The sequence below is a fragment of the Dipodomys merriami genome, unplaced genomic scaffold (genome assembly GCF_024711535.1).
Source record: "Dipodomys merriami isolate MVZ:Mamm:240054 unplaced genomic scaffold, mDipMer1.0.p SCAF_10, whole genome shotgun sequence".
Taxonomy (NCBI): domain Eukaryota; kingdom Metazoa; phylum Chordata; class Mammalia; order Rodentia; family Heteromyidae; genus Dipodomys; species Dipodomys merriami.
This window is the reverse complement of record NW_027202271.1, coordinates 36889253-36905434: the sequence shown is the minus strand read 5'-3', so window position 1 is coordinate 36905434 and position 16182 is coordinate 36889253. Positions and strand designations below refer to the sequence as shown.

Below are 16182 nucleotides of genomic sequence, written 5' to 3'. Positions count from 1 at the left end.
CCACCAAATTGTACATGATTTTTATACTCCTATCATTTCATTTCTGAAAGAAAATATGTTAATAATCTGGCTAAAAAATAAAAACCCAAAACTTGGCCCACCATAAATAGATCTGCCTAGGTGTGGAAATAAAGTAATCCTCAAAGTTAGTAGGAAAAATATAGTAAGTTCTATTCATGTTTATATTATATTCCTTTTGCTTCCTTCACAGGTCATGGAACAATTTATCTCATGAGACTATTAGGGTTTTGCTTCATGATTATAGTTTATTTCTAGCCTAAATCATTTTCCTGGATTTTAAAAGATACTTTACATACTAATTAACCAGACTTTTCCAATAGGTGGAGGAATGGAGGGATAAAGCATACAGTCAGATTGCAAGTGCTCACATTCCCAAATCAGATGGTGAGTTAGTATTTATAAATATTGTTAACAAACTTAAAGTAATAACTATCACCCCTATAGCAGTACTCATAAAAACCAATATATTAATATGACATAGTTCCATTTTTTAAAATTTGTAATCTAGTTTTTTTAATAGAAAAATACCCATGTCTCTCTTCCCTATGAATAACAATTTCAGGATATATATTTAATATTTTATGACTAGTGTCTCTTTCATCTGATCAAAACTAGAATCATCCTTGATATGCTATCATGAACAAGAAACAACATAAATACTGGGATTACCATATTGGGGCGATTGTAAATGAGAACTTTCTGTGGTTGGTGTTGTCCTATTTTTAGTGCTTTATCGAGAAGAGGTATGTATTCCACCTTCCTTCCAGGTTCAATGCCAAAGTTGGCTGTAACAACCACCTTGGGCTAGAATGAAAAAAAATCATAATTAAGATAGCTTTAATAATCCTAACTAAGCCAATAACAATATTTCAGGTTCAGACTGACAGCTTCACATTGTTTAAAGAAATGTGCGAACGACTTGGCTTTATGTTGAATAAATGGCTTGAAAACCAATATATCCTTTTATATGTTATAGACCTAAGCACTTACACATAAATCTCACTTACTGTCTTGAATTACAGACTCCATGGTGTTTGGGGCTCATAAATATGAGCTATACAAAATATATTCCAAGGAATTCATTAAGTCAAATGCATTTGCCATTATCTAAAATGCAACTTAGGGATCTGGGTTGCACACACATACACACACACACACACACACACACACACACACACACACACACACACACACGCACGCATGCAAACCTGTTGTTGCTGGGCTTGTAGTATTTCCAAAGTGTCTGAAATCAGAAAAGTTTTTTTTTTAGATTTCCTATGTATCTCTTCTAGATGCCTAAAGAAATAACACAAGAAAAAACAAACCTCCAACAAGTTTGATTTTTTTCTAAACACTTATTTGTGTTAATCCAATAGTGTATTTGTAATTTTATGGGTTTTTATTTTTAACAAGGCACATTCCACTTCAAAGAACAATATGTGTCAAGTCCCATTAAAACTGAATCTGTCCATCATGAAGACACACTCAACCTTCTTTTATTTGACAATCTGGTAGTCACTATGTGGTAATACAGGGTCTGTGGATGGAGTTAACCTCTCTTCCTTGGGGCATGGTGTGCATGCCTCTGATATGGGAATGTAGTCAACATGTTCATCCATACCCTCTCTAGCACATTAACTTCTCCAAGGACAAGTTCAAATTTCATTTACCTTCCTGACTCCTATGCTAGAGACAGTGTTAGCCACACCATAAGCTCACAATGAAAATTGTGTAACTGAACAAAAATTCTCCTTAATTTGCAGACACAAACACATCATCTTCCTTTTCTATCTACTGTTTCTCCACCAAGAGATCCAAAGTAAAGGTGACACAATAAATTATTCAGCAGACAAGTAACTTATCCATGATATCACATTTATGCCCGAATTCTGACTTCTCATTATAAATTACTTCACCTAAGGGATGTTTGCACTGTGCCAAATAGATGCACATATAGTAGCTTCAGCTCTTTGAATATCATTCAATATTCATGGAGCAAAGCCTCATGCAGTTGCATAGCTTGCCCCAGGTTATAAATGGTAAAGTTAGAAGAGGGCTGGTTCTGCGTGATGGTGAGACACTTCTTTTTCCACTATATCAAGCTAAATCACAAAGAAAATTTTAAAAATGGGGTGAGACTAAGAAAGAAAATAAAAGTAATTCCTGTTTCCTTTTATTACATTCTAAAGGTAAATATTTGAGTATAATTCACAGTTTAATATTAGTAATATTGAAGTTTATAGCTCCAGGTAGCCTTCCTTAAGATTAGATTTTTTTTTAATAAATGGAAGTTGAGTAACATCAAATCATGAACATACATAGACTATATATAAGAACTAAAATAATTTAGTAAAGTCAAATTTGCACTCTTATTCTGAGAAAGTAATCCCTTTCTCATTTTTATTCATAATCTATGTGTCCACCTACATGGTAAACATTTTTTATTCTCCACTTCCAAGGACAACTTCATATACAAAGAAAGAGCTGAACAAGTGAGTGTTCACTGAATAGTTTAAAATTAGTCACATTCTTGTGTGTCTCCTAACTGGAAATATGACAAGATAATTTGAAAGGCGTATACTTTATCTTAAGATTCCTTAAACTACCTAGCAAGATGCCTTTCACACCAGACTGACTGAAATAAATGTTGGTTTAACAGATTTATGTCAAAGAGAAAAAAATTAAGTTTTAAGGATCACATTGGAAAGGAAGACATCAAACGAATGAAATCATTCTTGCCTAATTCCTCCTACGGTAAATGTGAACGGGGTTGTAGATCTAACCACCACTTGATCGTTCCAAAGAAAGCACTTACTTTTGCATGATCAATGCGAGTACTTAGTTCTCTGGATGCAAATCCTCCAAATATGAGGCTGTGGATGGCGCCAACCCTGGCACAGGCCAGCATGGTATATATGGCTTGTGGGATCATGGGCATGTAGATAACCACAGTGTCACCTTTTTGGATTCCATGCTTGACTAAAACACCAGCCAGCTTAGAGACCTGTTGGGACAAGAAGCATCAACATTTCATTTCAGTGGTATTTCATGAAACTCTAAAAGGTAAGGGAGTCATTCTAGAAGGAGATCACCACTGTTAGTAGTGGATGCAAGAAACTCAAAAAAAAAAAGAAGTGTACTTAAAGATGGTGATAATGGTTAAAATGGGGACACACAAATAAGCTATCTACACAACCACTGATCATAAATAAATTCACTAATATGTCGTATGAAGTTCATGGCTAACATTTGCTTGACTGTTCATCCTACTTAGTAAACCATTGTTATCACAATGTTGGGAACATAACATTAACAAAGGAAAGGTAGAGGCTTGATCGTGTAGAACAAGGGTAAGCTGGTCAAAGCAGAAGAAAAAAATAAAATAATTGTATGTATACAATATGTGGATAATTGTACACAGAAATCTTTGCTATACACATTTAAGCAAATGTAACAGATTCAACTTTACTGTCATTTCCACTTAGGAGATAAGGTAATGGACGCAGAACTGATGGACAGCCAAACTAAGGTAAAAGAACCAGTAGTCAGTGGTTCAGCCAGGAACTATCACTGTTCCACTTATGCTCTGTCCTTCCTTTTTCCCTCAAACCATTTAATTTTTCTTTATAGTTTTTATAATAGTTACTTATTGCAATTTCCCATTGGATTAAGCACACACACACTCTTTTGGCATTAACGTATTTTTGGAGATCAAACACACAAATATTTCTTTCCTTTTAACATGTCTTTTTGCACTTTCTAGTAATAAAACCAAAATAGATCATAATCTCATACATAATTTATTGTACATAACCTTTCCATGGACAATTATAGCAGTCTATGGGAAGCATGCCCAGACCTAAGCAGTTTGCTTTTCTTTTACTTAAGAACTGTTCATTTACTTAATAGTCTTTCTCAAGAATATAAACAAAAGAAAAACAACACCTGAATCATCACAGCACTCAGAAAAAAAGGCAAAAAAATTACCAGCCTGGACTTCAGAACAAGATTCTGTCTCAAAGTAAAAAAAGTGTCTGGCATACAATTCTGTGTTCTGTGTGTGTGTGTGTGTGTGTGTGTGTGTGTATGTGTGTGTGTGTGTGTGTGTGTGTGTGTCTTTCTCCCTCTCTCTCTCTCTGTTTCTCCTGTCTCCTACATACTCTCATCCTGCTCTTTCTCTCTCTGCTGTTAGCACATCACTAAGTAAAACAACAGAAGATCTCTACTTTCCAAGTACTTACATTTTATCAGAGGGAATACTTGTAAAAAAATACTCAGCATAAAAACTGTATATATTATATTGATACGCATTAACTATAAGAGGTAAAGAGCAGAGGAGAGGGGACTGGAAGTCCAGGAAAAAGAATAAGTGTAATTGTCAACGGGAAGATTAACGAAGTGTGGAAGTTTGAAAATAAGTTGGCATCAGTGAATATGCTAATTTAATCAGTGGGAACAAATAACGTGCAAGTGTAAGGAGGAGGGATTTTGTAGGGTAAACCAAGAGATCGTCAGAAGACAGGAAACAGTAGAAAGAACAAGTCAAGTGCAGCTGTGGATCAGTTGCCAGAGCCAAAGGACCTGTTGGGGGGCAGTGGGTGATTGGAAGGACTGTAGCTGGCAATTGGATGCGATTCTCCAAGAAAATGAACAGGGGAAGTTTCAGAGAAAGAATTGGTCCATATGCCTATTTGTGGTTCCTCTCATTTCACCCTACCTCTTCTTTCTGAAGAAGTTCAAAGAATTTTGAATCCGGACCAATTTTATTCTATCTCTTCGGTTCACTTTCCCTGCATAGTTGAGTAAAGATGTCCAGGACTCTGGTGGAAGAGGGGAAAAGTAATTTCATTCTTCCATCAACTGTCAAAATATGGCAGTCTACTGGGAGACGATCAGGTTACTGTGTGGGCATTAACTTCAGAAAGATGGATGTAGTTCTCATAGGACCCAAGCTAATTCCCGTGAGGGGGTGGTTATGAAAACAATGCACTGGAGCCTCTAAATCTCTCCTTTGTTCCCATGTGAAATCTCCCTTTCACACATACTCTCACACATTTCTGCTGAGATGGAATCCACGATGTTGTGTTGGAGGAAGCAAAAACAAAACAAAAACAAAAGCCTCACCAGAGTCAACATGCTAGGTGCCATGTTCTTGAACCTTCAAGCTCTGAACTGAGTGAACTTTTTTTTTCTGTATAAAGTACCCATCCAGGGATGTTGTGTGATAGGAAATGGACTAAAACGATATATGAGTCTACATTACCAGATTCTCTTAAAAAAAAACAACAACTGTTAGATTAACAATATGTTTTTGAATGATATAAACCATTTAAATCTGGTAATCCACAGCAATTTACCATAACTCACTATTTCTGGGGATGTATCTTTCTTTTTTCTCTTCTTGTCATTCTTTTCTTTTTCCTTCTTTTTACCTTTCTTCCTTCTTTTTCCCCTCCCTCCTTTCTCCCTTCCCTTTCCCATCCCTTTCTTTTTTTCCTTTCTGTATTTTCTAAGTTTAAAATACATTCTCTACATGCCAAGTATATGAACATTTGGGTTGTATGCTTTATAATAAATATCCATCAAGTTACACAAATATCAATTAATTTTTCCCACCGACCCACTTCTCCCATTATCTCCTCCCTTTGCTCCGGAAGTTTGTCTTCCAATGTCTGAAACCAACTTTCAGTGAAATTAGATTGCAGTGACGCATTGTGACCACTAGATGGAAGATAGGTGGCACTGTTTGTTGCAGCTACATATCAGTATTTTGATTTGATATCATGATTTTTAAAAAAAATTCTAGAATTAGTCTAAAAAGCAAAGTTCCACATGTCCAATATAAATATTTCTTTTTCTCCAGTAGTTTCTAGGAATAACTATCTTTGTGATCATTTCCATTGGAACTTGCAAATTTAAATACATGGACAGATAATAGATACATAGATAGAAAATTGAATTTATAAAAAAAGTATTTCTGATAAGTCAAGAATAAAAATGGACCCTAGCAGCAAAAGGTAATATGCATTAATTTTAGATGAACGTGTTCAAGAATATTTAATAAAAATATTTCACATTAGTAGTAGTAGTAGTAGTAGTAGTAGTATATCTTAGTGGAATAATATGGAAACCCAAAACAGAATAATTTATAATGTGACACAAGAAGTAAATAAAATTATTTCTTAACTAAGTGCAGGCCATAGTGAGCAATAGATGAGAATATCTGAAAAATCCCAGTCAGCTATGAATTTTCCGATCACTTAAAAAGTTTCAAGTACGGGGCTGGGAAGGTGGCTCAGTGGTAGAGCATTAGCCTTCAGCTGAAGAGCTGAGGGACAGTGCCAGGCCCAGAGTTCAGGCCCCACAACTGGACCCCCCAAAAAAAGTTTCAAGTACTACTGAAACATCAACAGAAAGACATTGAACAGTGTTACTTCAGGATTCAGGGTCTTCAAAATTACCAAAGAGAAGAAAAAAATATATTTATACAATGACATTTTTTCCTAGCATGGATGTCTTCATGTATTTATAATTTTATTATATTTTAATATTTTAATCTATAGCTTTTCAATGAAGGAAAAGGCTAAATCATAGACCATTTACTCAATCTATATTCATTTGTTTATCTTCTTAAGGCTATTAATTTATCAAATGTTTTCTAGCTTTATTTCAGACACAGATTACTGAAGTGGATTTTCAATCTGAAACCAAAGGTGGCGCATCTAGCATGGATATAATGCTCTCTCTGCTAGCCGGAGAACTATGGTATAAAGGAAGCCTGAAGGAAGAAATGAATATCTACTTAGATAGAATACTCATATACATTAGATGTAACATTTCCCACAAAAATTGTACAAATTGTTTTGGTATTAATTTAAAACCTTATTTGGAGAAATGGGATTTGAACTCAGGGCTTTATGCTTATTCAATGAATGTACCAGCATTTGTTTCAGCCTCTGGCACTTTGGGCTTTTAGTTATTTTTCAGATAGGTTATCATGCTTTTCATCCTAGCTAGTCTTGAATCATGATCCTCCTACCTATACTTCTTATGTAGCTGGTGTTTATGGGCTTGAATCATTATTCCTGGCTTGTTTATTGAAGTCGTGGCCTGAGTTGACCTCAAACTGTAATTTCCCCAATATTTTAAGTATGAACTACCATGCCTAGCCAACACATTGGAACATACACATATCCTGTTGATTCAGCTTACTTAGTATCAGCATGTGTTTTATGCTGAAATCAAATCTTCAGGTAGATTGCAACAATGAGATGTACAAGTCGTTATGTCGAAAAACGAACTTTACAACTTTGGTGGGGGGAGCGGGGGACGGGGGAGGATACGAAGGGACTGGAAGGGGAAACAAAGCAGGAGGCTACAATGCTTGATAAGAAATGTGCTCATTATCTTACCCATGTAATTGTAATCCCTCTGTACAGTATTTTCACAATAAAAATATATTTTTAAAAATTCTTCAGGTAGAAAAGAAGACATATTTGGTCTTAAAAGCAGAGAAATTTGTAAACTTTACATAACATCACATAATTAATTATAACAATAAAATGAATTACAATGATAAAATGCAATGCAAAGCCTTGACAATTGTTTCTGTGGTAGAGCACTTGTCTAGCATGTGCAAGGCCCTGGATTTGATCACTTCCCTGGGAACAAAGAAGGAGGCAGAGGGAAGAAAAAGAAGAGGAGGAGGAGGAGGAGGAGGAGGAGGAGGAGGAGGAGGAGGAGGAGGAGGAGGAGGAGGAGGAGGAGGAGGAGGAGGAGGAGGAGGAGGAGGAGGAGGAGGAGGAGGAAAAGGAAAAGAAAAAACAACAACAGAAATTTTACATAATATAAGATGATATTCACATATATTTGGCTCATGTATCACAGATAGTATACTGCATTTGCTGAAGGTAAAAATCTTACATTTTCACAATTAAAAAATTAAATACATTGGTATTACAACGCCAATCACTTTATTAGAAGTTTTATGCATTTATTCTGGAACATCTCTGTAAGGTCCATTCCTGGACAACGAACAGACCTCGCCCAGTACCTGCGTTACCTAGGCAACTGGGATACCTGGAAGAGGTCACGTCCGCATCTGCTGAGGTCACATCCTAACCTGATGTGGCCACACCTTTCTCCCACCTGATCCCACTTCCCTTTACCTGGACACACCCTTCCCCGCCCCCTACCCTATATAAGGCCTAAACCGCCGCCAGACCGCCCTCTTTTTTTCTTTTGCCAGCCGCGTGGAGTGCCAACCTTGCCTGGTCCCAGCAGGTCTACTGAATAAACCCCTTACCTGAATACCACGTGCGTGGTGCAGTTTCAGTTCTTACTCGGTCACCTCTTTTTAAAAACCTAACAATCTCCAGTCCAAAGCAGTCTGTGAGGTATTAGGATTTCAAGATGAAGTACCATGGCACAAACATACTTAGTCAAAAGTTATATTTTTACTTCACAAAAAGCAAGACTGTACATATAAAGAAAGCAAGGCTTACATGGCAAAACTAGGGTGATGTGCAAATTGTAGTAAATGAAAACAATCTGGCAAGCTTGGGCATTGTCAAAGAAGATTCTGAGAAAAAAGGAGAGAAGGTGTAAATGCTGCCTTACAAATGCCCATCCAGTCAATGACAGTGTAACAGATTTTGAGAGTTTAGTGACAAAGGAAATGCCTTAACAAAATTGAGAATAAGTGACCTGTTAGAAAATGTGGGATTTTCCCTTGAAAGATATTTACAAAAAAGCTTGCATTTATTTGTTTATTTACTTATTTATTTATTATTTGTGCTAGTACTAGGTCTTGAACTCAGAAGCAGGGTCAAGACTGGCACTCTCCCCTTTGAGCTATATCCTCAGTTCCTGTTTTTTACTGGTTAATTGGAGGTAAGAACCTCTCGGATTGGTCTTCCAGGGCTAGCTTTAAATGAGGATCCTCAGATCTCAGCATCCTTACCAAATAGTATTACAGGCATGAGACACCAGTGGGTGAGTTGCATTTTGTTTTAAATACATGTTGATCATTAATCATCACTTCGGCACACACATATGCACATTTTTGTTTTTATTATTTTATTTTTACATATGCACATGTAAAAGATAAACCTCTAACTTCAGTAAATAATTTTTCTTTTGGCCATGTGTATGCTGTATAACTAGGTAGATAAAGAGAGAGTATCAATTGTTCTTAAGTTGCTTAACTGGACACTGAGATGGACATGTTCAATTGTACCTCCCTGTACAACACTTTGAAGTGCAGAAATAAAAGATACACCAATGAAAAATATTCCTTAATAACAAAAAGATTCAAAATTTGTACTTGTTTTGTTTCTTGTACTGAGATTTGAGTTTAATGTCTTGTGCTTGCTGGTAGACCATCTAGCTATTTGTCATGTAAGGTTTCACTTTTTGCCTCGGTCCTAGTCCTCAATCCTAGTTAGTTCCTTCACATCTCTGTCTCCCAAGTAGCTGGGATTGCAAGACATAATATTTACAGATAGAGTGTTTCAGTCATGTAAATATCTTCATATGACAAAAGAAGCGTCTAGAAAATAACTTTTTTAAAGAAATTGACAATTTGTTAGACTTAATATTAAAATTGGATATTAAGTCAGCAGAGCATTGTCAATTTAAATGTGTGATAACCTTTTCAATAGCAGAAAAGTAGTATATTTAAGAGTGAAATTTATTATTACTTATCTTAAACAGGTGAAATATTTACAAAACATTTGAGTGCCATTCTATTAAACACTTGAAATATTTTTTCTTTTTTATATGTCTTATTGTAAAAATACTGTACAGAGGGGTTACAGTTCTATGAGTAAGGTAATGAGTACGTTTCTTATCAAGCATTGTTGCCTCCTTTGTTTATTCCCTACCATCCCTTCTCTCCCCCCACCTCCCCAACACTTCCCTCCTACCATCCTCCCCCCCAAGTTGTAAAGTTCATTTTCAACATAGTGTTTTGTACATCTCATTGTTACAATGGGTCAACCTGTATCCTTAATTCAGCATTTTGTTATTTCCCTTCCCCTCCCCAAATTAGAAAAATGTATATACAAGATGCAGGGCACCAACATCAAACACAGCGAAAACAAGGGTTATACAGTGAAGGAAGAACATACAAAAGAAGCGACAAAAAAAATCACATAGTACATTATAAATATGTTAAAAACAATAGCAAGCAAGAAAAAAACCACTTGTGCCCAATCTTCGGGTTCATTTTGCTTAACATCATCTTATATGGTCATATATGTACATAGCTTTTGACCTTTTCTGCTAGTCCTAGACATATACTAGTTATTTCAAATAAGGGAAAGCATGGGACCTATGTTTCTTTAGGCCTGGCTTATTTCATTTAATATGATTTTTAGCAAGTCTTTCCATTTACTAATAAATGATGCAATGTCATTCTTTCTGATGGAGGCATAGAATCCTGTGTGTGTGTGTGTGTGTGTACATTTTCTTGATCCATTCATCTACCAAGGGGCATCTGGGTTGGCTCCATATCTTAGCTATGGTAATGCTTCAATAAATACAGTTGTGTAGTAGCTTTAATATAACCTTGTTTGTGATTGTTTGAGTAAATGCCCAAAAGTGGGATTGCTGGGTCATAGGGGAGCTTTATGTGGAGTCTTTTGAGCAACCTCCATACTGTATCTTGTATATAACACTTTTCAAATTTGGGGAGGGGAAGGGAAAAAACAAAATGTTCATATAGGGATACACGCAAAAATAACCCAAAAAAGACCAAAATGGAAAAGAGTAAAAAGAGTTAAAAAAAAAAAAACAAAATAAAACACACATACCTAAAATAAAAAATGATGAAAAAAACAATTTTTTAAAAGTTTTTGAAAAAAATTAGAAAAAAGAGTTCTTCGATTTTTTTTTTGGGGGGGGGAGAATCTTGTGCCTCCCCTGTGTCCATACCAATCTCTTGGTGTAGTCTCTGGTTTGCTTGTGGTGTTTGGTTTTCCTGTGGCTTGATTGGTTTCTTAAGTCAGTTTGTTTGAGCAGGCAGAAAGAAGCTCTGCCTTACCTGGAACTTTATGACCCTCCTCCCAGGCCAGTTCAATGGGAGGGAGATCTGCTTTTGAGTATCACAAAAGAGGGAGATGGCTGTTTCCTCTAGCTTGGAGTTGCTGTGATGAGGCTAGGTTCAGGATAGGGTTGAAGCCTGTCAGCAATCAGTAGCTTTACCCTGAGGGCCTAGTTCCTGAGATACTCACAGAGCCCAGCTCTAGCCATTCTCAGGATTTATGTTTACTGGGTTTCAATTGCTTGTCTTTTACCCCTCCTGCTGCTGGGTCTGCTGCTTAGGTTGCAGTGGGGAGTAGCAGCCTCTGGCCTTGTTTACCCAGTGAAGAATGTCACTCCTCATAGGCAGATCTTCCTCTGCTTGGGAAGGGCAACTTTCTCCTGAATGGAGCTGGGAGGAGGGGGGGGGGGGAGGAGCAGGTCAGGTTCCTGTGACCTGTTGATTGGCTCCTACTGTCTTCTTCCAAGGCCTAAGTTGCATGCTAGCTGCTCTGGCTGGGTCTTTGTCAGTATCAATGATGGAGTTCTTCTCCAATGGTGGAGTTCTTCTCCAATGGTGGGGGAGGGGCTACCTTCGACCATTGCTCCATGAGGAGCAGTGAGGATGTCTTGGGATACTCATGCCTATCCCTTGGTTTCCAGGCAATCCATGGTCTGTGACTGTCTGTGGTCTGCTCCGTGTAGGTTCTTGCTGGTGGTGAGTAGAATCTGCATGCACACGGCCTCTGGCACCTTTGTCTCAGGCTGTTCTGTGATGATGTGGCAGCCATGGCAGCAGCTGCTGCCTCCTCCACCACCCCGGACACACGCAAGTGCTCAAATCCTTAACCAAGCTGCCTGGATTTTTCCTCTCTGGCCAAATACACATGGGTATGACTCTCCAGCCTAGGACTTTTCATTGGAACACTAAAACTGCTCTCTACACGAGAGCTTGATTAGCCCCCAGCTCCTCCTCCACCATCTTCCTCCAGAATCCTTGGAATAAATTTTATAAAATATTATCCTATTCCAAAACTTTTCCTAACCATGGCTTAGAAAACATGTCCTAATACATTTTTCCTTATCAATTTGCTCCAAATGAAGGAATAGTATCATGATTTAGAATAATTATTTTTCTCATTTTCATTTTTAATCAATATTTTAATCAATATTTGGCCACTTTCAGACTATGTATTCACAAGCAAAGTAAAATGAAAAATCATTTAGTTCATTTAGTTTAAGTTTGAAATGACTGCAATCTCAATCATCTGTGTGCTTTTGAAACTAGTGTGATTTTTAGACTGTATTTCAAAGAAAATTAGTTCAATCCTACATTTTCCTATGCAGATATTGTTGGAGTCTTAAAAAGAAACATGTGCTTTCATTTCTTCAATATTCATCCATAGGAATTTACATATATATCATAAGAATTTATCACAATTTGAAAAGGACATCTTGTGGGCTGGGATGTAGCTCAGTGGCAAAGTGCTTGCCTAGCAAGTGCAACGTCCTGGGTGTGATCCCCAGTACCAAAAAAAAAAGAAAAAAAAGAAAACACGAAAAGGACATCTTGTTTATTTTAAAACTACTTATAAATAATAGGCCATTGTTGACAGAGGAAATAATTCTGCATTAAGGAGAAGTCCAAAGTCTTAATGCAATCTATACCTAGCATTAATATATACCATAAGTTTAATAAATACAATAAAATATAAAGTATACAATGAAAAGTTCACGGTTTGCCTCTATGTTTTACTATTTTAACATCTCTCTTTAACACCGCTATAGGTGTTAGTCATTGGTACTTATGACTGCTTTTGTTTTTTTTTCTACTCAATTTACATGTTCTGCCCAAATCCCTCATCCTCATGGGATGTGCAATTTGGCTGGGAGAATAAAAGCAGTTCAGATTATATATGACAGAAATCCAATCTAAAAAGTGTTGAGAGATGGACTGGAAAGGTAAGAAGAGTATCACTGTATCTCACAAACTTGTTAAGGCCCATGGAGTTTATAATTATGCTAAGAAAAAGTGAACAAGTCAGTTTTGAATTCTACAACAAAATACCAGAGGCTTAACTTAAGCAGAAGGTATATTTGGGCTCTGAGTTCTGGAGCTTCTAGGCCATGATTTGACAGCCTTATTGTTTGAGCCTCTAGACATGGTTGCAGATCATAGTGGAAGTATATGTTGGGGAAAATCACTTACATCTTCATCCAGGAAGGAGAGACAGGAGAAGGGGAAGAGGGGATTAGGGAAGGAGAGAGGGAGACAGAGGGAGAGAGTGGGTGAGAGAGTGAGAGAAAGTGAGAGAGAGATGAAAAGAGAGAAGAGAAGGGAAGGGAAAAGAGAAGAGAAGGGAAGGGAAGGGAGAAAATGAAGAGGGAAGGGAAGGAAGAAAGTGTAGAGGAGGCAGAAGGAAAGGAAGAAGAGGAGGAAAAGGAAGAGGAGGAGGAAAAAGAAGAGGGGGGGAAACAAAACAGTGAAAGATCCAGGTACAAGAAAGGCTAATAAAACAAGAACTCAAAAAGAAGAGAGTTAAAGAAATTAGTTCATGATGTCAAGGGATGAATCTCCATTGTAAAAAGACAGAAAGAGAAGACAATGGATTGGATACAGTCAGTCCAAATGTTTGTAGCTCCAGCAATATAATCAATACTTCTTAAAAAGCTCAAAGAATTGAGATGAGCAAATCAAAAGTCTGAAACAGTCTTTGAAGGGAAAATAGAAACTTAGTAGAAAAGCTAAAGAAAACATTGAAATGCAACATTTTTTTATCTCAACGGACATTGATCCATAAATTTATACTAAGCCACTACTTGTAAATGTATGATTTCTCTTCAACAGGATTCAACATAGTAGATACTGGAATCCCGATGTCATGGAATTAGATTGATGCAGGCTACAGATTTTGCCACAGGTATTAAGAGTTTCCAAAAAATTCAAGGGAGGGGCAGAGTTGTATGGTTAAACTACAGGAACCAACCAAGGTAACAGAATGAGAAGAAAGAAGTTACCCTTAAGTGCTGATCACCTGCTATCAGAACAATTAAAACTGAGGGGATAATAAAGTTTGACAAGAAATGTACTCATTACTTAGTGCAAGGTCCACTCCTGGAAGGCGAGCAGACTCCACCCTCCTCACAGCAAAGTCTCCACCCAGTACCTGCGTTACCTAGGCAACTGGGACACCTGGAAGAGGTCACATCTGCATCTGCTGAGGTCACATCTGAATTTGATGTGGCCACACCTTTCTCCGCCCATACCCTAGATAAGGCCTAGCCCAGGCCCAGATGCGCTCTCTCTGCTTTTTTCTATCTCTTTTCTAGCTCTTTTCTCTCTCTTTCCTCTCTTTCCCAGCTCTCTCTCTTTCCCAGGCCTTTCCCAGCCACGTGGAGTACCAACCTTGCCTGGTCCCAGCAGGTCTACTGAATAAACCTACCACTTACCTGAATACCATGTGCATGCTGCTGTTCTTACTAGGCTACCTCTTTTTAAAAACCTAACACTTAAGAATGTTACTGTAACTCCTCTGTACATCACCTTGACAATAAAATTAAATTGTAAAAAAAACTATAGTATTTAAACAGTATTATGTATAAAAATGCATTGTGTGAAAATATGATATTGTTGCACTGTATAAGAGCACAGAGATCTTCAATAGACAACAAATGTTATGAGCCTTAATTTACATATTTTTTTTATCCTTTCTCCACCTTCTATTCACAAAAAAAAATCCAGACTTCAGGATTCCATTGTCCATCTGTTTTTCTATCATGATTCACATCAAGCTCTCCTTTGATCATTGGGAAAATACTTCTATACTGAATTTTTTCCCTCCACCATTCATTCCATCACTAATTAAAATAATCTTTGATTGACTATGTACTTCTTTTTTGCATTAGCTATTTTTCAGTACCAAAAGTACTGAATACTTTTTTTATATATTAAAGATTGCCGAATTGTTTGTTTAGATATTTTCTGCATTTTAAAGTAAAAGAAATACTAAAAAGAAGCAAGAGAAGTCAACAGGAACTACACATTGGTTAGGTCAATTCTGCACTGATTACTTAATTAAAGTTCTAATTAAGCAAACCTCTGATTTTTATTTCCTACAGGCAGTATGTAAAACATGACCATCTCTCTGGGTGCCTCAAGCCTGCTGCCTATCCTGTAGTGCATTTCGGTTCATCTTTATGACTTTATTTGCCAATATATCTTGAAAGTCAATCAATACACGTGAAGGGCTCATAGAGAATTTGCAAAATACCTCAAAGTACATAAGAACATTTGTAATGTTTGGGTCTGTTCCAATATCATTTAGATCACTGAACCAAATATTTTAAGCACATTTTAAGGAAGAAATTTTACAAATACATTACAGACAATAATAACGAGTAGAGCAAACATAGATCATCATGCACACTACAAATTTATCACAAATGTTCAAAAATGCATCAAATTTCCTACAAAACTACATCTAACAAAGCTAAAATCATTCAGTTTTATAATGTAAATTACTTTCCAATCAAGAATTCCATGAGAAAATAAGCAATTTACCCCAGATTTTTAATTTTATTAAATACAACCATCTACTGATTTATTCGAATTTTGTATTTAACTGCTATACATCTGTATGAAGTGCACAAATGTGAGTATAAAATTGTCAAGTAGATTAAAATATTTTTAAATTTTATTTTGTTGCAAAGGTAATCTTCAGAGGGTTTACAGTTACTTAAGTAAGGTAATGACTACATTTCTTGTCAAACATTGTTTCCCACTCCCTCATTTTTCTCCCACTATCTGGAGCCCTCAATCTCCACCCCCAGAAAAAAATGTTTTTTTAGCCGTACTAGAATTTGCACACATAGCCAGAGCTTTGTATTCACTTCACTGATTGCTGGAGAGTCACCTCCGTGGCCCTGCTTTTCACTGGTTATTCTTCTGCCAGGGCTGGCTTTGAACCTCATTCCTCCAGATCTCAGCTTCTTGAGCATGTGCAAACCCATCAGTGCTCCACTGACTTTCCCAGTGATCTCAGTCTATTCTGGCTTCACACATTCTGCTTGAGACACTTTTAACTCAAATACTCACATCGTCTTTCCCATTGCTTATTTGTGATCTGTATAAATATCATC

General features: G+C 36.8%; 1 protein-coding gene across 1 annotated transcript in view; it reads right to left on the bottom strand.

The window, feature by feature from the left end:
* The window catches only part of Acss3 (acyl-CoA synthetase short chain family member 3), a 136534-nt gene that overhangs the window by 89406 nt on the left and 30946 nt on the right, over nucleotides 1–16182 (bottom strand). The window contains exons 3-4 of the mRNA XM_069989281.1: nucleotides 2837–3025; nucleotides 691–825 (exon numbers count right to left, since the gene is read on the bottom strand). Of these exons, the coding sequence (XP_069845382.1) occupies nucleotides 691–825; nucleotides 2837–3025 (324 nt within the window). The remainder of the gene's footprint in view (nucleotides 1–690; nucleotides 826–2836; nucleotides 3026–16182) is intronic.